This window comes from Oncorhynchus mykiss, unplaced genomic scaffold (genome assembly GCF_013265735.2).
Source record: "Oncorhynchus mykiss isolate Arlee unplaced genomic scaffold, USDA_OmykA_1.1 un_scaffold_250, whole genome shotgun sequence".
Taxonomy (NCBI): domain Eukaryota; kingdom Metazoa; phylum Chordata; class Actinopteri; order Salmoniformes; family Salmonidae; genus Oncorhynchus; species Oncorhynchus mykiss.
Genome location: NW_023493709.1, coordinates 190448 through 216821, shown reverse-complemented (window position 1 = coordinate 216821; position 26374 = coordinate 190448). Strand labels below are relative to the sequence as shown.

At 41.2% G+C, this 26374-nt stretch overlaps 1 protein-coding gene across 1 annotated transcript; it reads left to right on the top strand.

Moving 5' to 3' along the window:
• Positions 1-3396: 3396 nt before the first annotated feature.
• Positions 3397-26166, top strand: LOC110515560 (transmembrane protein 8B). The gene is made up of 13 exons (XM_036973455.1): positions 3397-3597; positions 5758-5941; positions 6554-6758; positions 6933-7057; positions 11859-12124; positions 12216-12529; positions 12614-12707; positions 16249-16363; positions 16764-16897; positions 19669-19847; positions 20930-21076; positions 23035-23151; positions 25778-26166. The coding sequence occupies exons 1-13, from the start codon at positions 3471-3473 to the stop codon at positions 26066-26068; spliced, it is 2298 nt and encodes a 765-aa protein (XP_036829350.1). The 5' UTR covers positions 3397-3470; the 3' UTR covers positions 26069-26166.
• The last annotated feature ends 208 nt before the right edge of the window (positions 26167-26374 follow it).

Below are 26374 nucleotides of genomic sequence, written 5' to 3'. Positions count from 1 at the left end.
CACGCTCCATCGCCCCATTCACTGAACCTTATTCCAGCCAGGACAATGGCAACAAGAGAGATGAAACAAGATATACATAAAGCAAACGTTTTACTTCAGAATTATCAGCTACATGTGTGAATCGTAATCTATCTAGGCAGCTAGATGTGTGAATCGTAATCTATCTAGGCAGCTAGATGTGTGAATCGTAATCTATCTAGGCAGCTAGATGTGTGAATCGTAATCTATCTAGGCAGCTAGATGTGTGAATCGTAATCTATCTAGGCAGCTAGATGTGTGAATCGTAATCTATCTAGGCAGCTAGATATGTGAATCGTAATCTATCTAGGCAGCTAGATGTGTGAATCGTAATCTATCTAGGCAGCTAGATGTGTGAATCGTAATCTATCTAGGCAGCTAGATGTGTGAATCGTAATCTATCTAGGCAGCTAGATATGTGAATCGTAATCTATCTAGGCAGCTAGATATGTGAATCGTAATCTATCTAGGCAGCTAGATATGTGAATCGTAATCTATCTAGGCAGCTAGATGTGTGAATCGTAATCTATCTAGGCAGCTAGATATGTGAATCGTAATCTATCTAGGCAGCTAGATATGTGAATGATAATCTATCTAGGCAGCTAGATATGTGAATCGTAATCTATCTAGGCAGCTAGATATGTGAATCGTAATCTATCTAGGCAGCTAGATATGTGAATCGTAATCTATCTAGGCAGCTAGATATGTGAATCGTAATCTATCTAGGCAGCTAGATGTGTGAATCGTAATCTATCTAGGCAGCTAGATATGTGAATCGTAATCTATCTAGGCAGCTAGATATGTGAATCGTAATCTATCTAGGCAGCTAGATGTGTGAATCGTAATCTATCTAGGCAGCTAGATATGTGAATCGTAATCTATCTAGGCAGCTAGATATGTGAATCGTAATCTATCTAGGCAGCTAGATATGTGAATCGTAATCTATCTAGGCAGCTAGCTATGTGAATCGTAATCTATCTAGGCAGCTAGCTATGTGAATCGTAATCTATCTAGGCAGCTAGCTATGTGAATCGTAATCTATCTAGGCAGCTAGATATGTGAATCGTAATCTATCTAGGCAGCTAGATATGTGAATCGTAATCTATCTAGGCAGCTAGCTAGTGTTTTTACTTTTATTTTACCGTTATTTTACCAGTTGACTGAGAACACATTCTCATTTACAGCAACGACCTGGGGAATAGTTACAGGGGAGAGGAGGGGGATGAATGAGCCAAATGTAAACTGGGGATGATTAGGTTAAACAGCTAGTTACAAATTACCTAAAACTAATGTTTTGCAAAGTAGAAGTCAATTATTCGTGGCTAGCTAGCTAGCCAGTCAACCCTACTGACTTACTATGGACTTACTGTACCCATTCACTCAACCTTCCTTCCCCTAGCCAGGACAATGGCCATAGAGATGAAACAAGATGTACACAAAGCAAATCTTTTACTACATAACTATCAGTTAGCAATATGTAAATCATATTAATGTAGCTAACCAGATAGTATAACAGGCAAAAATGATCTATAACCAATGTTATCCAAGGTAGATGTCAATTATATGTGGGTAGTTAGCCACAAAGAATTGTTAGCTATCTGGCTAGCTAACAGTAGTAGCTAGCCAGTTAGCTCTATTGACTTACTATGGGCTTATGAGCTACGTACACTACAGTGGGTATTGTAGGCAGGTAACCGTGCCAAAATTAACACATCATGTATTAATTAACGTAGCAAGATAAAATATTGTAGTTAGGCAACATTTGATTCTGAAGTCGGAGTGTATTTTCGCTCGCTTCAGCTCAAATAATGGCCGCAGTTGATTTCAAGAGAATGTGCATAATATTTACATTACGTCATATTTCTTTGCATACTTTCCGTTGAAGCTTGCATGCATGCTTCAAAATACACTCCACAAATTTCTTGTTAACAAACTATAGTTTTGGCAAGTTGGTAAGGACATCTACTTTGTGCAGGACACAAGTCATTTCTCCAAAAATTGTTGACAGACGGATAATTTCACTTATAATTCACTGTATCACAATTCCAGTGGGTCAGCAGTTTACATACATTAAGATGACTATACCTTTAAACAGCTTGGAAAATTCCAGAAAATTATGTCATGGCTTTAGAAGCTTCTGATAGGCTAATTGACATCATTTGAGTCAATTGGAGGTGTACCTGTGGATGTATTTCAAGGTCTACCTTCAAACAGTGCCTCTTTGCTTGACATTATGGGAAAATTAAAGTAAATCTGCCAAGACCTCAGAAAAAAAGTATGGTTCATCCTTGGGAGCAATATCCAAATGCCTGAAGGTACCATGTTCATCTATACAAACAATAGTATGCAAGTATAAACACCATGGGACCACGCAGCCGTCATACCGCTCAGGAAGGAGACGCATTCTGTCTCCTAGAGATGAACGTACTTTGGTGCGAAAAGTGCAAATCAATCCCAGAACAACAGCTAAGGACCTTGTGAAAATGCTGTTGGAAGGCCACTCAGCAAGGAAGAAGCCACTGCTCCAAAACCTCCATAAAAAAGCCAGACTACGGTTTGCAACTGCACATGGGGACAAAGATCGTACTTTTCAGATAAATGTTCTCTGGTCTGATGAAACAAAAATATGACTGTTATACCTTATGTCATGCCTTATTGGAATGGATTTATTGATCATATCTGTGGGGAAAAGTTTGGATGTTGCCACACACATACCTACTTGTTAACAAAATTAAGGAAGTTTCCTTTAAAATTATTCATAAATATTATTCGGCCAAACAATATGTGAAGGATTTTAAGGATAACAACTCCTTTTGTAATTACAGTGTTGCATCTTTTTGGGCATTGTATTCATGTAAGAAAACTGTGGCAAGACATCAGTAGGATTTCTAATTGAACACATTTATGAAGATTTTACACTATTGTGGAGAGATGTACTGTTTGGATTCTTTACGTAAGATAAGATGAATAAGATATAAGATGAATAAGATGAAACATTTTTATGTAATTCATTTAATTCTTATTCTTCTGGCCAAAATTCATATACACAAATGTAAATTTACAAACAAAAAAACACATTTTGTTACCCTACAAAAAGAAATTGAACTGTATTTTAAGACAGTTAAAAACTCTACTAACAAAAAAGCTGTTAGAACTGTAAGTGTATGTATGTCCCTTAAGGTCCTTGCGTAATTGTAATGTGATATTGTACCCCCTAGCCCCACCCCCAGTCCGCCCCAACCCCGCCCCTAGATCGATTGTCCATTGTATATAATCTATATGTACTTTTGATCCCTCATGTACTTTCTGTATTGATTTGTTGTTAATTAAAAAAAAGAATAATAAGAATTTAAAAAACAACAACTCCACCGGACTTCCTGGAACCGCGCAAGGCTTTGTGGGGCTTGTAGACCAACTCCGTCCGGGTCAACTCGGGAGCTGCTAAACCCGGTATGAGATGTGATGCTTTGGAGGAAAATAAACGCGTTTTTGTGAGAGAAAAAAACAACAACAACATGGAAATTCACTTCCTGCCAAGTTTGCTGGTGTTGTCTTTCATAGCCACCGCTTTCGGCGACGGTAAGTCATTAGAAACGACAACATTTCCCCGAGCATTGCTCTGGTAGCTGACGTTAGCTTAGCCAAATGTGTTGTTGGGACGTCGGAGTGGATCAAATCAAAGTTTATTTGTCATGTGAGCCAAATACAACAGGTGTAGTAGACCTCACAGTGAAATGATGAATACAACAGGTGTAGTAGACCTCACAGTGAAATGCTGAATACAACAGGTGTAGTAGACCTCACAGTGAAATGCTGAATACAACAGGTGTAGTAGACCTCACAGTGAAATGATGAATACAACAGGTGTAGTAGACCTCACAGTGAAATGATGAATACAACAGGTGTAGTAGACCTCACAGTGACATGATGAATACAACAGGTGTAGTAGACATCACAGTGAAATGATGAATACAACAGGTGTAGTAGACCTCACAGTGAAATGATGAATACAACAGGTGTAGTAGACCTCACAGTGAAATGCTGAATACAACAGGTGTAGTAGACTTCACAGTGAAATGCTGAATACAACAGGTGTAGTAGACCTCACAGTGAAATGCTGAATACAACAGGTGTAGTAGACCTCACAGTGAACTGCTGACTTACAGGCTCTAACTAACAGTGTAATTTTGAAGTACAAATAGGCATTATGTGAACAATAGGTAAGTAAGAAAATAAAGAACAACAGTGAATAATAACAGGAGAGGCTGTATACAGTAGGGAGGCTATATACAGTAGAGGCTATATACAGTAGAGGATAAATACAGTAGAGGCTATATACAGTAGAGGCTATATACAGTAGAGGGGCTATATACAGTAGAGGCTATATACAGTATAGAGGCTATATACAGTAGAGGGGCTATATTCAGTAGAGGCTATATACAGTAGAGGGGCTATATACAGTAGAGGCTATATACAGTAGAGGGGCTGTATACAGTAGAGAGGCTATATACAGTAGAGGGGCTATATACAGTAGAGGGGATATATACAGTAGAGAGGCTGTATACAGTAGAGAGGTTATATACAGTAGAGGGGCTATATACAGTAGAGGGGCTATATACAGTAGAGGGGCTGTATACAGTAGAGGGGCTGTATACAGTAGAGGGGCTGTATACAGTAGAGGGGCTGTATACAGTAGAGGGGCTGTATACAGTAGAGAGGCTATATACAGTAGAGGGGTTATATACAGTAGAGGGGCTATATACAGTAGAGAGGCTATATACAGTAGAGAGGCTATATACAGTAGAGAGGTTATATACAGTAGAGAGGCTATATACAGTAGAGGGGCTATATACAGTAGAGGGGCTCTATACAGTAGAGAGGCTCTATACAGTAGAGGGGCTGTATACAGTAGAGGGGCTGTATACAGTAGAGGGGCTGTATACAGTAGAGGGGCTGTATACAGTGGAGAGGTTTTATACAGTAGAGGTTCTATACAGTACAGAGGCTGTATACAGTAGAGGCTGTATACAGTAGAGGCTGTATACAGTAGAGGCTATAGACAATATAGAGGCTATAGACAGTAGAGAGGCTATAGACAGTAGAGAGGCTATATACCGTAGAGAGGCTATAACAGTAGGGAGGATATATACAGTAGAGAGGCTATAACAGTAGGGAGGATATATACAGTAGAGAGGCTGTATACAGTAGAGAGGCTCTATACAGTAGAGAGGCTCTATACAGTAGAGAGGCTATATACAGTAGAGAGGCTACATACAGTAGAGAGGCTACATACAGTAGAGAGGCTACATACAGTAGAGAGACTACATACAGGCACCGGTTAGGCGGGCTAATGAGGTAGTATGTACATGAATGTATAGTTAAAGTGACTATGCATGTATGATAAACCGAGAGTAGCTGCAGTGTAAAGAGTGTGGGGGGGGGAACACAATGCAAATAGTCTAGCCATTTGGTTACCTGTTCAGGAGGCTTATGGCTTGGGGGTAAAAGCTGTTGAGAAGCCTCTTGGTCCTAGACTTGGCGCTCCGGTACCGCTTGCCATGCGGCAGTAGAGAGAACAGTCTATGACTGGGGTGGCTGGGGTCTTTGACAATTTTTTTTGTGTGTGTGTGTGTGTACGACCCTCCTATGGACGGTGGTCTCAGAGCCGTGTAACTATCACGCCGGACTGTCTCCTCTCGGTGTCTGTGGACTTAAGCTTTAATATGTGTGTCCCTCCAGGTGGTGAGCTGACGTTAGTTCAGGAGTTGTCCTCCAAGCCGGCCCAGAAGCTGTCAAGATACGGTTGGTATGGCAACATCAGGCTGACCATGTTCCATATCCCGGACGACACTGTCGTCGCCCGCTGGCTGTTCACTGTAACCAGGGGCAGCGGTTTCAACTGTGGAACACACAACGTCACCATGTAAGTCTATGACAGTACTGTTTCAACTGTGGAACACACAACGTCACCATGTCAGTCTATGACAGTACTGGTTCAACTGTGGAACACACAACGTCACCATGTCAGTCTATGACTGCTTCCTTTCTATTGTTTCTAATGTTGACTGTCAGGGACTCTAAAGCTCAGCGCTGCTCATTGCTCAACATGGGAACTCTGTGAACTTGGTCTCTAGATGTGGCTCTCTCTCTCTCTCTCTCTCTCTCTCTGGGGGCAACACATGACAGCCCTCTTTCTCTGGGGGCAACACATGGCAGCCCTCTCTCTCTGGGGGCAACACATGACAGCCCTCTCTCTCTGGGGGCAACACATGACAGCCCTCTCTCTCTGGGGGCAACACATGACAGCCTGTCTCTACCGGCAATAACATGTTTCTACTAGGTGTTCTCTATCTAACCCTACACTTCTCCCTCCATCTCTCCCTCCCCTCTCGCTCCACCCCTCCCTCCCTCCCTCCTCCCTCCCTCACCCTCCCTCCTCCTCTCTCCACCCCTCCCTCCTCCTCCCTCCCTCACCCTCCCTCCTCCTCTCTCCACCCCTCCCTCCTCCTCCCTCCCCCTCCCTCCTCCTCCTCAGGTACATGCGTTGGGGAGCTCCTCCAGTCATTGACCCAGTAGGACGGCTGTTTCCTAACAACACTGTGACATCACCAGTCCTCTCGCTCAACTTGCCCATGACATCATCACAAAGCAACACAACCTTTAACCTCTCTAACCCCGCCCCCGGAGACTGGTACCTGGCAGCTCACCTGCCCCGAGACGATGGACGCATCGAACACAAGGTGAGGAGTTTTTATAGTGTGTTCTGTGTGTGTGTGTATTGTGTGTGTGTTTATAATGTGTGTGTGTGTGTGTTCTGTGTGTATTGTGTGTGTGTTTATAATGTGTGTTTGTGTGTGTAATCTGTGTATTGTGTGTGTGTGTATTGTGCGTGTTTGTGTATTGTGTGTGTGTAGGGATTCCCGTCCTGCTCTTACCTCTTCCAGCCCCAGCTGTCAGTCAGGAGAGCAGTGGACACACCCATCCTCCAGGCCACGCCCCTAACCCAGAGCGCCTCCCCCGACAGACCTGCACGACTCAGGTAAGGACCGTTACGCTAACCCTAACCTCTGACCTTAACCCCTGACCCTGTCACAACTGAAAGGAGATGAAAAGGTCATAGAACCAAGCCAATCAAACTGAAGCTGCTTCTGTCTTATTGGTTGAGAATTCTTAACTCACCCCGTGTCATCTGCTGCATTACATCATGGTTTCACCAGTGATTAGCTTCTAATCTTTTGATTTCTACATTTGTCTGGTTATTGTAACAGCATGGATATAGATACAATGCAGCCAACAGGACACTGCAATGAGCTAACCAAGCTAGTGGACATTTTCAGTTGAAAGTGGTCAGAGAGAGGTCTGGGTTCACTTCTAAAATTACATTTATTGTCTGCCAAACCATGTACATAAACCATGACTAGCTATGATGCCAATATTTAATTATATAGCTCCCGTTGGGCTAATGTCTCTTCTGTCAACCTTGATCCCAGTTCCCGCAGGACTGACAGCTGTGTTGACATGACAACTGGGTCAGAATTCAGAACCTTTTCATTGGATCATGTGACAAAAGTATTTGTTTTGATTGGCTGTTGCATATAGTTGTAACGTTTCGATGCAACCGAGATGCAGATGAGTTGCAGGGGTATGTTTCTCAAGAAGCAACTCGGCTGCTTGGACCTGAAGTTGTGTGAAAGTTGCTTGATGTAACTCCAGCTTTAGAGAGCAATGAGGAAGAGATTTGAGATTTGATTTGAACAGTCAGCATCATGATAAAAACCAGTCACACCTGAAAGTCTGTCTACTATAACAATACCCTATGTGTCTCTCTCTCTGACTGTCTACTTCGGTCTAACAACCCAACTAGCACATTCGCTCCCTTGGAAGTTGTGGGAACGTGTGTTTTTGGTTCGCATTGGTTGTGGGAACAAAGCCATACGTTTCCTGACTGGTAAAACTGAATGTTTTTTAAACGTTCTGAGAACAGAAGTTAACCTACCTGAACGTACATTTTTAGGTTGCACAGAGGTTCTTTGAACATTTGACTCTGTTTCCCTGAAAGTTTTCCTGGGAATATTTTAGAAATATTTGAATATTATTACACTAAATAACTCAATAATAAGCATAACATTCACAACATTTTGAATGTTTTCTTAACGTTAAGAATGAAATGTAAAAAGGTTATTTGGAGGTTTTTGAATCATTTCCTTAACTTTCAAGTGAATGTTTCACTGAGACATTTAGTAACACTGCTTATTTTGGGTTAACTGTTTTGAGCTCCAAGCACAGAAAAAGTCCTACATTGATTTGCTTTGGCATTAATCAACAAAACAGTTTGGTTTATTTTTTAATTGTGACACGGAGTCAGCGAGATTCAAACCTATGAGCTTGTGTTCTCTATCCCTGGAATTAGTCCACTGGGCCACCAGGATGTTTATGCATACAAAGCTGTTCATTTTAGTCTATTCAAACAGACCACATTTCAAAGGAAACGAGCACTATGAACATCAGGTGTGGCCAGTTAGTGGGCTTGGCAACACACCTGAACACACTTAACTAGAGGATAGAGAGAGTTTTGTCAAGGCTGAGAACGGAATGTAGATGTCTTGAAATAACTTTCTTAGAACATGACTAAATAGAACCATGAGAAAACCTGCAGAAAACATGCTGAAGGACTGAAATTACCACTGAAGGACGTTGCTTCTTAACATTCTCTGAACGTTCTGGGAACATGACTAAATAGAACTATGAGAAAACCTGCAGAAAAAGTGATGCTGAAGGACTGAAATTCCCACAGTAGGACGTTGTTTTTTAGTGTTCTCTGAACTATTCCCCATGTCAAATCAGTTGGAGAACATTCCTAATACACATTAGATGCTATCTGGGCTCTCTTCCTCCCTCTCTCCCTTTCACACACAGCTATTGTGCTCGCTCTTTCTCCCTCTCTCTCCTCTTCCTCCCTCTCTCTCCGCTGCTCATTAAAGTAATTAGTAACACCTCATGCTGAAACTGAACTGCAGATGTGAGAGTGTGTGTGTTAGGGTTTAATACCGGTGTGTATGTGGGTTTAATACCGGTGTGTGTGTGTGTGTGTTAGGGTTTAATACCGGTGTGTGTGTGTGTGTGTGTTAGGGTTTAATACCGGTGTGTGTGTGTGTGTGTGTTAGGGTTTAATACCGGTGGCCGGTATCCCGGCACCAAGCTCCTTCCTGTTTCCCGAGAATAATAATGACGGGTCCTGTGGACCAATAGTTTTCTTGTGTTTTTTATGGAAAGTTTCCTTCACGTTCTGAGAATTGAATGTAGAGCTAACTGATGTTAACAGCCCAAAAACATAGCTGATAAGGCTGACTTGCTTAAACAAATGTGGTTTCTACTGATAATTGAGATGTACAAACTATGGCATAAGGGAAGGACGAGCGGATAAGAGGCCATCCATCATAAAGATGAAGACATTACTGAGCGAGGTAAGACGGACTGAGAATCGTAGGATAAATAAAGGGGGCAGACAATGTATATAATATGTTATTATTATAATATATATAGACGTATATAATATGTATTATTATTATAATATGTATTATTATTATTATAATATGTACATTATTATAATATATATAGACGTATATAATATGTATTATTATTATAATATATATAGACGTATATAATATGTATTATTATTATAATATATAGAGACGTATATAATATGTATTATTATTATTATAATATGTATTATTATTATAATATATATATAGACGTATATAATATGTATTATTATTATAATATATATATATATAGACGTATATAATATGTATTATTATTATAATATATATATATATAGACGTATATAATATGTATTATTATTATAATATATATAGACGTATATAATATGTATTATTATTATAATATATATATATATAGACGTATATAATATGTATTATTATTATTATAATATGTATTATTATTATAATATATATAGACGTATATAATATGTATTATTATTATAATATATATATATATAGACGTATATAATATGTATTATTATTATACTATATATAGACGTATATAATATGTATTATTATTATTATAATATGTATTATTATTATAATATGTATAGACGTATATAATATGTATTATTATTATTATAATATGTATAGACGTATATAATATGTATTATTATAATATGTATTATTATTATAATATATATAGACGTATATAATATGTATTATTATAATATGTATTATTATTATAATATATATAGACGTATATAATATGTATTATTATTATAATATGTATTATTATTATAATATGTATAGACGTATATAATATGTATTATTATTATTATAATATGTATAGACGTATATAATATGTATTATTATTATAATATATATAGACGTATATAATATGTATTATTATTATAATATGTATCATTATTATAATATATAGACGTATATAATATGTATTATAATATATATAGACGTATATAATATGTATTATTATTATTATAATATGTATAGACGTATATAATATGTATTATTATAATATGTATTATTATTATAATATGTATAGACGTATATAATATGTATTATTATAATATGTATTATTATTATTATAATATGTATAGACGTATATAATATGTATTATTACAGTAAGTTATGAGGGGGACAGGGACCAGATGATTAGTGTGAGGTACATGGGCTACGACACAACATACACGTAGTATTGCTTTATTAGGGCTGTAGCGCCCCCCATTTTAGTCATCCGGTGATAACAAATAACTGTTTGCTTGACAATCACGGTAATTAACCGTTAACCGTTAAATGACCGTTAATTAACATAAACATAAATGTTTTACTATTTTCTACATTGTAAATAATAGTGACGACATCAAAACTATGAAATGACACATATACGTGTCAAAAAAAATATCTCTGCCAGAATAACATTTCTGTACGATAATAGAAAGTGTCAACTCAAACACGGTATAGAAATAAAAACTAAATTCAAACATATGTACATCATGTAGTAACCAAAAAAGTGTTAAACAAATCAAAATATATTTTAGATTCTTCAAAGTAGCCACCCTTTGCCTTAATGACAGCTTTGCACAACCTTGGCATTCTCTCAACCAGCTTCATAAGGAATAATTTTCCAACAGTCTTGAAGGAGTTCCCACATATGCTGAGCACTTGGTGGCTGCTTTTCCTTCACTCTGCGATCCAACTCATCCCAAACCATCTCAATTGGGATGAGGTTGGGTGATTTTGGATGCCAGCTCATCTGATGCAGCACTCCATCACCCTCCTTCATGGTCAAATAGCCCTTATACAGCATGGAGGTGTGTTGGGTCATTGTCCTGTTGAAAAACAAATGATAGCCCCACTAATAGTCCCTCAAACCAGATGAGATGGCGTATCGCTGCAGAATGCTCTAGTAGCCATGCTGGTTAAGTGTGCCTTGAAATGTAAATATATCACTGACCGTGTCACCAGCAAAGCACCATCACACCTCCTCCTCCTCCATGCTTCACGGTGGGAACCACACATGTGGAGATCATCCGTTCACCTACTCTGCGTCTCACAAAGACACAGCGGTTGGGACCAAAAATCAAAAAATTGGACTCGGAGCAATGACAAACCTCCTGGCGTTGACAACTTAGAAGGCTACTGAGGATGGTGGCTGAGTCCTGTCTGTCATCTTTATATACATTCAATGCTTTAGGACCATGTAAATATAATACATTGGAAGGTTGTGTGGGACTATGGTAGAAGAAGGCATCCATCTATCTTTTCAGACTGTTAGAGTAGTTGGTTAGTTAATAGATATCTCTCTCTCTCTGTCAGGGTGTTTGTTCCAGAGTTCGTGTCGTCTCTCTCGGTGTCTGTGAGTGGCTGTACCTGGGGGGAGGGACTTGTGAACGGAGACTGTTCATTGTCTCTCACGCTGGGCTCCTCCTCCCCCCAGGGGGGGCTTGTGAGGGTGAACTGTTCTCTGATTGGCTGCTCGGCCGTTCTCCTCGCTCCCCCATGGAATACTTGGATACGAGTCACCGTGGATAGTTACCATAGCAACCGAACCACAGCCTTCAGCATCTCAGTCAACTACACAGGTACGCACTACACACACACACACACACACACACACACACACCATATGTGAGGTGATGCGGTAACAGTGGTTGTACCATGTGTGTGTGTCAGTGGGTTGTAAGCCTCAGAGCGTGGGTATGTCTGGAGACGATTACATTAACAGGCTCCATGGCAACAGCAGCACGACAACATCACCAGGCAACGATTCTGTGGTTGCCGAAGCAGGTCGTCATAACAACGTGTCGTCGGAGTGTGTGTGGAGTGTCCCGGTGCTCCGTGAGGAACTAGACGTTCTGTCTGTCCGGTTCTCTCCCATTAATGGACCTAATGTAACGGTCACACACACACACCCCACGCTCCTCACCTACCCCCTTAACACACAGTCTACTGGAGGGACCTTGAACCTGGAGATTACACTCAACACTGTGAGTAACACACACACACGACGAAATACAATTTTTTTCTGTAAACTGATGTAACGGGTGTGTGTGTGTGTGTGTGTATTGTAGACTAATGCAACGTTAGGAAACAGCAGTGTGATGGCCTGTCTCTCTTCCTGGGCTCCTGTCCTCGCACTCAACTACTCCCATCCCTGTCACACAGGTAGGACACACACATACCAGACATACAGTACCAGTCAAAAGTTTGGACACACCTACTCATTCCAGTGTTTTTCTTTATTTTTACCATTTTCTACATTGTAGAATAATAGTGAAGACATCAACACTATGAAATGACACATATGGAATCATGTAGTAACCAAAAAAGTGTTAAACAAATCAAAGTACATTTTATACTTTATTTAACTGGTCAGTTAAGAACACATTCTTATTTTCAATGACGGCCTACACCGGCCAAACCCGGACGACGCTGGGCCAATTGTGCGCCGCCCTATGGGACTCCCAATCACGGCCTGATGTGATGCAGTCTGGATCCACTCCCTGATATTTCCCAGATTTACTTGTAGAGCTTGCTGTACCTTGATGACAGCTTTGCACACTCTTGGCATTCTCTCAACCAGCTTCACCTTGAATGCTTTTCCGACAGTCTTGAAGGAGTTCCGACATATGCTGAGTACATGTTGGCTGCTTTGCACTATGCGGTCAAACTCATTCCAAACCATCCCAATTGGGTTGAGGTTGTGTGATTGAGGAAGCCAGGTCATCTGATGCAGCACTCCATCACTCCCCTCTTGGTCAAATAGCCCTTACACAGCATGGAGGTGTGTTGGGTCATTGTCCTGTTGAAAAACAAATGATAGTCCCACTAAGCGCAATCTAGACGTATCGCTGCAGAATGCTGTGGTAGTCATGCTGGTTAAGTGTGCCTTGAGTTCTAAATAATTCACTGACAGTGTCACCAGCAAAACACCATCACACCTCCTCCTCCATGCTTCACAGTGGGAACCACACATGCAGAGATTATCAGTTCACCTGCTCACCTAAACTGCGTCTCACAAAGACACGGTGGTTGGAACCACAAATAGACTCCTCAGACCAAAGGACAGATTTCCGCCGGTCTAATGTCCATTGCTCGTGTTTCTTGGCCCAAGCAAGTCTCTTCTTATTATTGGTGTCCTTTAGTAGTGGATTTTTTGCATCAATTCGACCATGAAGGCCTGATTCAAACAGTCTCCTCTGAACAGTTGATGTTGAGATGTGTTTGTTACTTGAACTCTGTGAAGCATTTATTTGGGCTGCGGTTTCTGAGGCTGGTAAACTAATGAACTTATCCTCTGCAGCAGAGGTAACTCTGGGTCTTCCTTTCCTGTGGCGGTCCTCATGAGAGCCAGTTTCATCATTGAACTTGATGGTTTTTGCGACTGCACTTGAAGAAACTTTCAAAGTTGTTGAAATGTTCTGGATTGACTGACCTTCATGTCTTAAAGTAATGATGGCCTGTCGTTTCACTTTGCTTATTTGAGCTGTTCTTGCCATAATATGGACTATAATAATATGGACTATTTACCAAATAGGGCTATCTTCTGTATACCACCCCTACCTTAAAGCTTTAAGAGGGAAAGAAATTCCACAAATTAACTTAACAAGGCACACCTGTTAATTGAAATGCATTCCAGGTGACTACCTCATGAAGCTGGTTGAGAGAATGCCAAGAGTGTGCATAGCTGTCACCAAGGCAAGGGATGGCTACCTCGAATAATCTCAAATATAGAATATATTTTGATGCGTTTAACACTTTTTTGGTTACTACATGATTCCATATGTGTTATTTCATAGTTTTGTTGTCTTCACTATTATTCTACAATGTAGAAAATAGTACAAATAAAGAAAAACCCTGGAATGAGGTGTGTCCAAACTGACTGGTTCTGTATATATACATATTTTTTTGGTGTCTGTGTAGGGTTGTTCTCAGCCGTTGGGTTAGATAGTTTGACTGGTACTACAGTGCCTTGCGAAAGTATTCGGCCCCCTTGAACTTTGCGACCTTTTGCCACATTTCAGGCTTCAAACATAAAGATATAAAACTGTATTTTTTTGTGAAGAATCAACAACAAGTGGGACACAATCATGAAGTGGAACGACATTTATTGGATATTTCAAACTTTTTCAACATATCAAAAACTGAAAAATTGGGCATGCAAAATTATTCAGCCCCCTTAAGTTAATACTTTGTAGCGCCACCTTTTGCTGCGATTACAGCTGTAAGTCGCTTGGGGTATGTCTCTATCAGTTTTGCACTTGCAAAACAGCTCGAGCTCAGTGAGGTTGGATGGAGAGCATTTGTGAACAGCAGTTTTCAGTTCTTTGCACAGATTCTCGATTGGATTCAGGTCTGGACTTTGACTTGGCCATTCTAACACCTGGATATGTTTATTATTGAACCATTCCATTGTAGATTTTGCTTTATGTTTTGGATCATTGTCTTGTTGGAAGACAAATCTCCGTCCCAGTCTCAGGTCTTTTGCAGACTCCATCAGGTTTTCTTCCAGAATGGTCCTGTATTTGGCTCCATCCATCTTCCCATCAATTTGAACCATCTTCCCTGTCCCTGCTGAAGAAAAGCAGGCCCAAACCATGATGCTGCCACCACCATGTTTGACAGTGGGGATGGTGTGTGTTGCTGTGTTGCTGTTACGCCAAACATAAAGTTTTGCATTGTTGCCAAAAAGTTCAATTTTGGTTTCATCTGACCAGAGCACCTTCTTCCACATGTTTGGTGTGTCTCCCAGGTGGCTTGTGGCAAACTTTAAACGACACTTTTTATGGATATCTTTAAGAATTTAAGATGGCTTTCTTCTTGCCACTCTTCCATAAAGGCCAGATTTGTGCAATATACGACTGATTGTTGTCCTATGGACAGAGTCTCCCACCTCAGCTGTAGATCTCTGCAGTTCATCCAGAGTGATCATGGGCCTCTTGGCTGCATCTCTGATCAGTCTTCTCCTTGTATGAGCTGAAAGTTTAGAGGGACGTCCAGGTCTTGGTAGATTTGCAGTGGTCTGATACTCCTTCCATTTCAATATTATCGCTTGCACAGTGCTCCTTGGGATGTTTAAAGCTTGGGAAATCTTTTTGTATCCAAATCCGGCTTTAAACTTCTTCACAACAGTATCTCGGACCTGCCTGGTGTGTTCCTTGTTCTTCATGATGCTCTCTGCGCTTTTAACGGACCTCTGAGACTATCACAGTGCAGGTGCATTTATACGGAGACTTGATTACACACAGGTGGATTGTATTTATCATCATTAGTCATTTAGGTCAACATTGGATCATTCAGAGATCCTCACTGAACTTCTGGAGAGAGTTTGCTGCACTGAAAGTAAAGGGGCTGAATAATTTTGCACGCCCAATTTTTCAGTTTTTGATTTGTTAAAAAAGTTTGAAATATCCAATAAATGTCGTTCCACTTCATGATTGTGTCCCACTTGTTGTTGATTCTTCACAAAAAAATACAGTTTTATATCTTTATGTTTGAAGCCTGAAATGTGGCAAAAGGTCGCAAAGTTCAAGGGGGCCGAATACTTTCGCAAGGCACTGTATATATATGTTTTGTGTGTAGGGTTGTTCTCAGCCGTTGGGTTAGATAGTTTGCCTGGTACTATATATATGTTTTGTGTGTAGGGTTGTTCTCAGCCGTTGGGTTAGATAGTTTGACTGGTACTACATATATGTTTTGTGTGTAGGGTTGTTCTCAGCCGTTGGGTTGAGTGTGAACGTCAGTGTTCCTGGGACCGTCATCAGACTTCCCTTCCCTCAGGCTGCTACCTGGTACCTCACCTTACAACTCTTCTGCAACAGGTACCGTCCTCACCACAGCTGTCTGGATGTAATGTCTCTACAGTAGTGACTGGTAATATAACACCACAGCTGTCTGGATCTAATGTCTCTACAGTAGTGACTGGTAATATAACACCACAGCTGTCTGGCTCTTATGTCTCTACAGTAGTGACTGGTAATATAACACCACAGCTGTCTGGATCTAATGTCTCTACAGTAGTGACTGGTAATATAACACCACAGCTGTCTGGATCTTATGTCTCTACAGTAGTGACTGGTAATATAACACCACAGCTGTCTGGATCTTATGTCTCTACAGTAGTGACTGGTAATATAACACCACAGCTGTCTGGATCTTATGTCTCTACAGTAGTGACTGGTAATATAACACCACAGATGTCTCTATCTAATGTCTCTACAGTAGTGACTGTGGTAACGTGACAGTAACACCACAGCTCCATGTATCAGCCTGTATCGAGGACTGTGGGACCTATGGAGAGTGTCGACTGTTGAGGTCCTTCAGCTATCTCTACGCTGCCTGTGTCTGCAAAGCCGGTAGGTCTCTCTCTCTCTCTCTCTGTCTGTCTCTGTCAATTCAATTCAATTCAAGGGCTTTATTGGCATGGGAAACATGTGTTAACATTGCCAAAGCAAGTGAGGTAGACAACATACAAAGTGAATATATAACGTCTCTGTCTCTCTCTGTCTGTCTCTGTCTCTCTCTCTGTCTCTCTCTCTCTCTCTGTCTCTCTCTCTCTCTGTCTCTCTCTCTCTGTCTCTCTCTCACACACACACACACTTCTCATAGTGTATATCTATCATTCAAAAGTGTGGACACCTAATTATTTCAGGGTTTTTATTTTTTTTACTATTTTCTAGATTGTAAAGTAATATTGAAGACATCAAAACTATGAAATGACACATATGGAATCATGTAGTAACCAAAAAAGTGTTAAACAAATCAAAATATATTTTATATTTGAGATTCATCAAAGTAGCCACCCTTTGCCTTGATGACAGCTTTGCACACTCTTGGCATTCTCTCAACCAGCTTCATGAGGTAGTCACCTGGAATGCATTTAAATTAACAGTTGTGCCTTGTTAAACGTTCATTTGTGGAATTTCTTTCCCTCTTAATTATTTAACTTCTTGCTCCTACTTGAGACGCAGACGTCTCAAGTAGGCACCTGGAAATGCAAATGCGCTATGCTAAATGTACTCGTTAAAACTCAAACGTTCATTAAAATACACATGCAGGGTATTGAATTAAAGCTACACTCGTTGTGAATCTAGCCAACAAGTCAGATTTTTAAAATGCTTTTCGGCGAAAGCATGAGAAGCTATTATCTGATAGCATGCAACACCCCAAAATGCCTGAAGGCGACGTAAACAAAAGAATTAGCGTAGCCGGCGCTACACAAAAACGCAGAAATAAAATATAAAACATTCATTAACTTTGATGATATTCTTTGTTGGCACTCCTATATGTCCCATAAACATCACAAATTGGTATTTTTCCCGATTAAATCCGTCCATGAATGCCCAAAATATCCATTTGTATAGATAGCCTGTCTGCATCACGAAAAAAGCTCTCTTTTTTCAGATTTCAGTGACCAGTTTTTCTTGCGCTTTTCAATGAAACACACGCTCTGTTATAGTCACAGCCGTGATTTAACCAGTTTTAGAAACTTCAGAGTGTTTTCTATCCACACATACTAATTATATGCATATACTATATTCCTGGCATGAGTAGCAGGACGCTGAAATGTTGCGCGATTTTTAACAGAATGTTCGAAAAAGGAGGGGGTAGGATAAAGAGGTTAAGGTAGGGGTGGTACACAGAAGATAGCCCTATTTGGTAAAATACCAAGTCCATATTATGGCAAGAACAGCTCAAATAAGCAAAGAGAAATGACAGTCCATCATTACTTTAAGACTTTAAGACATGAAGGTCAGTCAATCCGGAACATTTCAAGAACTTTGAAAGATCCTTGCTTGGTCCAAGAAACACGAGCAATGGACATTAGACCAGTGGAAATCTGTCCTTTGGTCTGATGAGTCCAAATTTGAGATTTTTGGTTCTAACCGCCATGTCTTTGTGAAACACAAAGTAGGTGAACGGATGATCGCCACATGTGTGGTTCCCACCGTGAAGCATGGAAGAGGTGGTGTGATGGTGCTTTGCTGGTGACACTATCAGTGATTTATTTAGAATTCAAGGGACACTTAACCAGCATGGCTACTAGAGCATTCTGCAGCGATACGCCATCTCATCTGGTTTGAGGGACTATTAGTGGGGCTATCATTTGTTTTTCAACAGGACAATGACCCAACACACCTCCAGGTTGTGTTGGGGCTATTTGACCAAGAAGGAGAGTGGATGGAGTGCTGCATCAGATGACCTGACCTCCACAATCACCCGACCTCAACCCAATTGAGATGGTTTGGGATGAGTTGGATCGCAGAGTGAAGGAAAAGCAGACAACAAGTGCTCAGCATATGTGGGAACTCCTTCAAGACTGTTGGAAAAACATTCAAGGTGAAGCTGGTTGAGAGAATGCCAAGAGTGTGCAATGCTGTCATTAAGGCAATTTGTTTAACACTTTTTTGGTTACTACATTATTCCATATGTGTTATTTCATAGTTTTGATGTCTTCACTATTATTCTATAATGTAGAAAATAGTAAAAATAAAGAAAAACCCTTGAATGAGTAGGTGTGTCCAATTTTTTGACTGGTGCTGTATGTGTATATACACTCAGTGACCAGTTTATTAGGCACACCCATATAGTACAGTGTCGGACCCCCCTTTGCCTCCAGAACAGTCTGACTTTGTTGTGGCATGGAAATGTTGTTAGCGGCCCTCCTGTAGTGCGGTGGTGTACCTAATAAACTGGCCTCTGACTGTATATACAGTGGGGCAAAAAAGTATTTAGTCAGCCACCAATTGTGCAAGTTCTCCCACTTAAAAAGGTGAGAGAGGCCTGTAATTTTCATCATAGGTACACATCAACTATGACAGACAAAATGAGAGAGAAAAAATCCAGAAAATCACATTGTAGGATTTTTTATGAATTTATTTGCAAATTATGGTGGAAAATAAGTATTTGGTCAATAACAAAAGTTTATCTCAATACTCACAGTAGAGAAGAACAGGACAATAGGTTGGGGTTAGTGTATATAGTATATATAGTGTATATATAGTACATGTAGTGTGGTGGTGTACCTAATAAACTGGCCTCCGACTGTATGTATATATATTGTATATGTAGTGTGGTGGTGTACCTAATTAACTGGCCCATGACTGTATATATTGTGTGTGTTCAGGTTGGAGTGGGTGGGGCTGTACTGATGACATCACAGCCCAGTCGTACGGTCGTCAGCTGACAGCAGTTCTACTGCTCACGCTCAGTAACCTCCTCTTCATCCCGCCCATCGTCATCGCTGTCCGACGCTGTTACATCACTGAGGCCTCTGTCTACCTCTTTACCATGTTCTTCTCTACTGTGAGTTATATATACACACTAACCCCAACCTATTGTCCTGTTCTTCTCTACTGTGAGTTATATATACACACTAACCCCAACCTATTGTCCTGTTCTTCTCTACTGTGAGTTATATATACACACTAACCCCAACCTATTGTCCTGTTCTTCTCTACTGTGAGTTATATATACACACTAACCCCAACCTATTGTCCTGTTCTTCTCTACTGTGAGTTATATATACACACTAACCCCAACCTATTGTCCTGTTCTTCTCTACTGTGAGTTATATATACACACTAACCCCAACCTATTGTCCTGTTCTTCTCTACTGTGAGTTATATATACACACTAACCCCAACCTATTGTCCTGTTCTTCTCTACTGTGAGTTATATATACACACTAACCCCAACCTATTGTCCTGTTCTTCTCTACTGTGAGTTTTATATACACACTAACCCCAACCCATTGTCCTGTTCTTCTCTACTGTGAGTTATATATACACACTAACCCCAACCTATTGTCCTGTTCTTCTCTACTGTGAGTTATATATACACACTAACCCCAACCTATTGTCCTGTTCTTCTCTACTGTGAGTTATATATACACACTAACCCCAACCTATTGTCCTGTTCTTCTCTACTGTGAGTTATATATACACACTAACCCCAACCTATTGTCCTGTTCTTCTCTACTGTGAGTTATATATACACACTAACCCCAACCTATTGTCCCATGTTCTTCTCTACTGTGAGTTTTATATATATATATACACACTAACCCCAACCTATTGTCCACTGTCCTCTTTTATATTGTCTTTATGCTCTCTCACATTTCAGTATCAATTTAAAGGGCTTTATTGTCACGGGAAACACACTGATGATATTTTTGCAGAATTCTGCATGCAGAGTCTCAATTTGGTGTTTGTCCCATTTTGTGAATTCTTGGTTGGTGAGCAGACCCCAGACCTCACAACCATAAAGGGCAAAGGTTCAACTGATTCAAGTATTTTTAGCCAAATCCTAATCTCCATCTCTTTGTATCTCGCTCCCTCTCTCTCATCCACTGTCTCCTCTCCTCTCCTCTCCTCTCCTCTCTCTAGTTCTACCATGCATGTGACCAGCCTGGTTTAACAGTGATGTGTATCATGGATTACGACACTCTCCAGTACTGTGACTTCCTGGGTTCAGTCTGTTCTATCTGGGTCACTGTTCTCTGCATGGCCCGAGTCAGAGACACATTCAAACACGTACGTTAACACACACACACACACTCACAGACCGACTACACACACACACACACACACACACACACACACACACACACACACACACAGACCGACTACACACACACACACACACACACACACACACACACACAGACCGACTACACACACACACACACACACACACACTCACAGACCAACTACAAACACACTCACAGACCTACTACAAACACACACACTCACAGACCTACTACACACACACACACACACACACACACACACACACTCACAGACCGACTACACACACACACACACACACACACACACACACTCACAGACCAACTACAAACACACACTCACAGACCTACTACAAACACACACACTCACAGACCTACTACACACACACACACACACACACTCACAGACCTACTACACACACACACACACACACACACAGACCGACTACACACACACACACACACACACACACACACACACACACACACACACTCACAGACCAACTACAAACACACACTCACAGACCTACTACAAACACACACACTCACAGACCGACTACACACACACACACACACACACACACACACACACACACACACACACACACACTCACAGACCGACTACACACACACACACACACTCACAGACCAACTACAAACACACACTCACAGACCTACTACAAACACACACACTCACAGACCTACTACACACACACACACACACACTCACAGACCTACTACACACACACACACACACACACACAGACCGACTACACACACACACACACACACACACACACACACACACACACACACACACACACACACACACACACACACACACACACACACTCACAGACCAACTACAAACACACACTCACAGACCTACTACAAACACACACACTCACAGACCGACTACACACACACACACACACACACACACACACACACACACACTCACAGACCGACTACACACACACACACACACACACACACACACACACACACACACTCACAGACCAACTACAAACACACACTCACAGACCTACTACAAACACACACACTCACAGACCTACTACAAACACACACACTCACAGACCTACTACAAACACACACACTCACAGACCTACTACACACACACACACTCACAGACCTACTACACACACACACACTCACAGACCTACTACAAACACACACACTCACAGACCTACTACACACACACACACTCACAGACCTACTACACACACACACACTCACAGACCTACTACAAACACACACTCACAGACCTACTACACACACACACACTCACAGACCTACTACACACACACACTCACAGACCTACTACAAACACACACTCACAGACCTACTACAAACACACACACTCACAGACCTACTACAAACACACACTCACAGACCTACTACAAACACACACACTCACAGACCTACTACAAACACACACACTCACAGACCTACTACAAACACACACACTCACAGACCTACTACAGACACACTCACAGACCTACTACACACACACACTCACAGACCTACTACACACACACACACACACACTCACAGACCTACTACAAACACACACACTCATAGACCTACTACACACAGTGTCACAGACCTACTATACACACACACACTCACAGACCGACTACACACACACACACTCACAGACCGACTACACACACACACACACTCATAGATCTACTACACACACACACACTCATAGACCTACTACACACACACACACTCACAGACCTACTACAAACACACACTCACAGACCTACTACACACACACTCACAGACCTACTACATAAACACACACACTCACAGACCTACTACACACACACTCACACACACACACTCACAGACCTACTACAAACACACACACACACTCACAGACCTACTACAAACACACTCAGACTTGATATGTGATGCTAACGCTTGTTGTGTGTGTAGATGTTGTTCATGCTCGGTACTCTGCTGATAGCGATGTCCATGCAGCTGGACCGGAGAGGACTGTGGAACATGCTGGGACCCATCCTCTGTGCTGTACTGGCCATGGTGACCTCCTGGGTAACTATATATCCATGTATCCATGTTGACCTCCTGGATAACTATATATCCATGGTGACCTCCTGGGTAACTATATATCCATGTATCCATGTTGACCTCCTGGATAACTATATATCCATGTATCCATGGTGACCTCCTGGATAACTATATATCCATGTATCCATGGTGACCTCCTGGATAACTATATATCCATGTATCCATGGTGACCTCCTGGATAACTATATATCCATGGTGACCTCCTGGATAACTATATATCCATGTATCCATGGTGACCTCCTGGGTAACTATATATCCATGGTGACCTCCTGGGTAACTATATATCCATGGTGACCTCCTGGATAACTATATATCCATGGTGACCTCCTGGGTAACTATATATCCATGGTGACCTCCTGGATAACTATATATCCATGTATCCATGGTGACCTCCTGGGTAACTATATATCCATGGTGACCTCCTGGGTAACTATATATCCATGGTGACCTCCTGGATAACTATATATCCATGGTGACCTCCTGGGTAACTATATATCCATGGTGACCTCCTGGATAACTATATATCCATGGTGACCTCCTGGATAACTATATATCCATGGTGACCTCCTGGATAACTATATATCCATGGTGACCTCCTGGATAACTATATATCCATGGTGACCTCCTGGGTAACTATATATCCATGGTGACCTACTGGGTTACTATACATCCATGTATCCATGGTGACCTACTGGGTTACTATACGTCCATGTATCCATGGTGACCTCCTGGGTAACAACACATCCATGGTGACCTCCTGGGTAAACTATACATCCATGTATCCATGGTGACCTCCTGGGTTACTATACATCCATGTATCCATGGTGACCTCCTGGGTAACAACACATCCATGGTGACCTCCTGGGTAAACTATACATCCATGTATCCATGGTGACCTCCTGGGTAACAACACATCCATACATTCAGTACCAGTCAAAAGTTTGGACACACCTACTCATTCCAGGGTTTTTCTTTATGTGTACTATTTTCTACCATGTAGAAATATGGATTCATGGAGTAACCAAAAAAGTGTTAAACAAATTAAAATATATTTGAGATTCTTCAAAGTAGCCAACCTTTGCCTTGATGACAGCTTTGCATACTCTTGGCATTCTGTCAACCAGCTTCATGAGGTAGTCACCTGGAATGCATTTCAATTAACAGGTGTCTTGTTAGTTTGTGGAATTTCTTTCCTTAATGCGTTTCATCCAATCAGTTGTGTTGTTAGGGGTGCAGAAGATAGCCGTATTTGGTAAAAGACCAAGTCCATATTTTGGCTCAAACAACAACAAAGAGAAACGACATCAATACTTTAGGACATGAAGTTCAGTCAATCCGGAAAATGTCTTGAACTTTGAAAGTTTCTTCAAGTTCAGTGGCCAAAACCATCAAGCACTATGATGAAACTGTCTCTCATGAGGACCGCCACAGGAAAGGAAGACCCAGAGTTACCTCTGCTGCAGAGGATGAGTTCATTAGAGTTACCAGCCTCAGAAATTGCAGCACAAATAAATGCTTCACAGAGTTCAAGTAACAAACACATCTCAACATCAACTGTTCAGATGAGACTGCGTGAATCAGGCCTTCATGGTCGAATTGCTGCAAAGAAACCACTACTAAAGGACACCAATAAGAAGAAGAGACTTGCTTGGGCCAAGAAACACGAGCAATAGACATTAGACCGGTGGTAATTGACCGGTGAAAAACCGTGAAGCATGGAGGAGGAGGTGTGATGGTGCTTTGCTAGTGACACTGTCAGTTATTTATTTAGAATTCAAGTCACACTTAACCAGCATGTGGCTACCACAGCATTCTGCAGCAATACGCCATCCCATCTGGTTTGAGCTTAGCGGGACCATCATTTGTTTTTCAACAGGACAATGACCCAAAACACACCTCCAGGCTGTGTAAGGGCTATTTGACCAAGAAGGAGAGTGATGGAGTGCTGCATCAGATGACCTGGCTTCCACAATCACCCAACCCCAACCCAAATGAGTTGATTTGGGATGAGTTGGACCACAGAGTGAAGGAAAAGCAGCCAACAAGTGCTCAGCATATGTGGGACCTCCTTCAAGACTGTTTGAAAAGCATTCCTGAAGCTGTTTGAAAGAATGCCAAGAGTGTGCAAAGCTGTCATCAAGGCAAAGGGTGGCTACTTTGAAGAAATAGTATATATTTTGCTTTGTTTAACACTTTTTTGGTTACTACATGATTCCATATGTGTTATTTCATAGTTTTGATGTCTTCACTATTATTCTACAATGTAGAAGATAGTCAAAATAAAGAAAAACCCTGGAATGAGTAGGTGTGTCCAAACTGTTGACTGTTACTGTATCTCGAGAGCTGAAGAGGAGACAGTGTTTAGCCTCCTGCCAGGGTTAAGGTTGTGTGTAACTGTATAATGTGTGTGTTTCCAGGTGTATCGAGAGCTGAAGAGGAGACAGTGTTTAGCCTCCTGCCAGGGTTAAGGTTGTGTGTAACTGTATAATGTGTGTGTTTCCAGGTGTATCGAGGGCTGAAGAGGAGACCGTGTTTTAGCCTCCTGCCAGGGTTAAGGTTGTGTGTAACTGTATAATGTGTGTGTTTCCAGGTGTATCGAGGGCTGAAGAGGAAACAGTGCTACCCCCCTTCTTGGCGGCGTTGGGTACTGTTTCTCCTCCCAGGCCTGGCCTCAGCGCTGGTCGGTGTGTGTGTGTACGTGTTTGCTGAGACGGAGGACAACTACCTGTACACACACTCTCTATGGCACGTCCTGGTTGCCTCTAGTGTGGTGTTCCTTCTGCCTCCCAGAGAGACAGACTCCATGAACACCTGGAGCCCTGGAGTCTGTGGTTACACACTCTGTCACAGCACCAAGGAGGAACTATATGCTGTCACCTGACCTCTGACCCTGGACCTGTGGAGACCAACACTGTCACATAGGTTTAAGGCTGTGACCATACCAGTATTGACAGATTTTTTTTCCATGACAAAAATGAATATCTGAAACAGACACCTCTTTTGTCCTTTAATAACCCGCTGGATGTAAAATCTAGGGTTTTATAGCCTGGAAAAACATTAATGAAAACATACTGATGTTTAACCTGCTGGATGTAAAATCTAGTGTTTTATAGCCTGGAAAAACATGAATGAAAACATACTGATGTTTAACCTGCTGGATGTAAAATCTAGTGTTTTATAGCCTGGA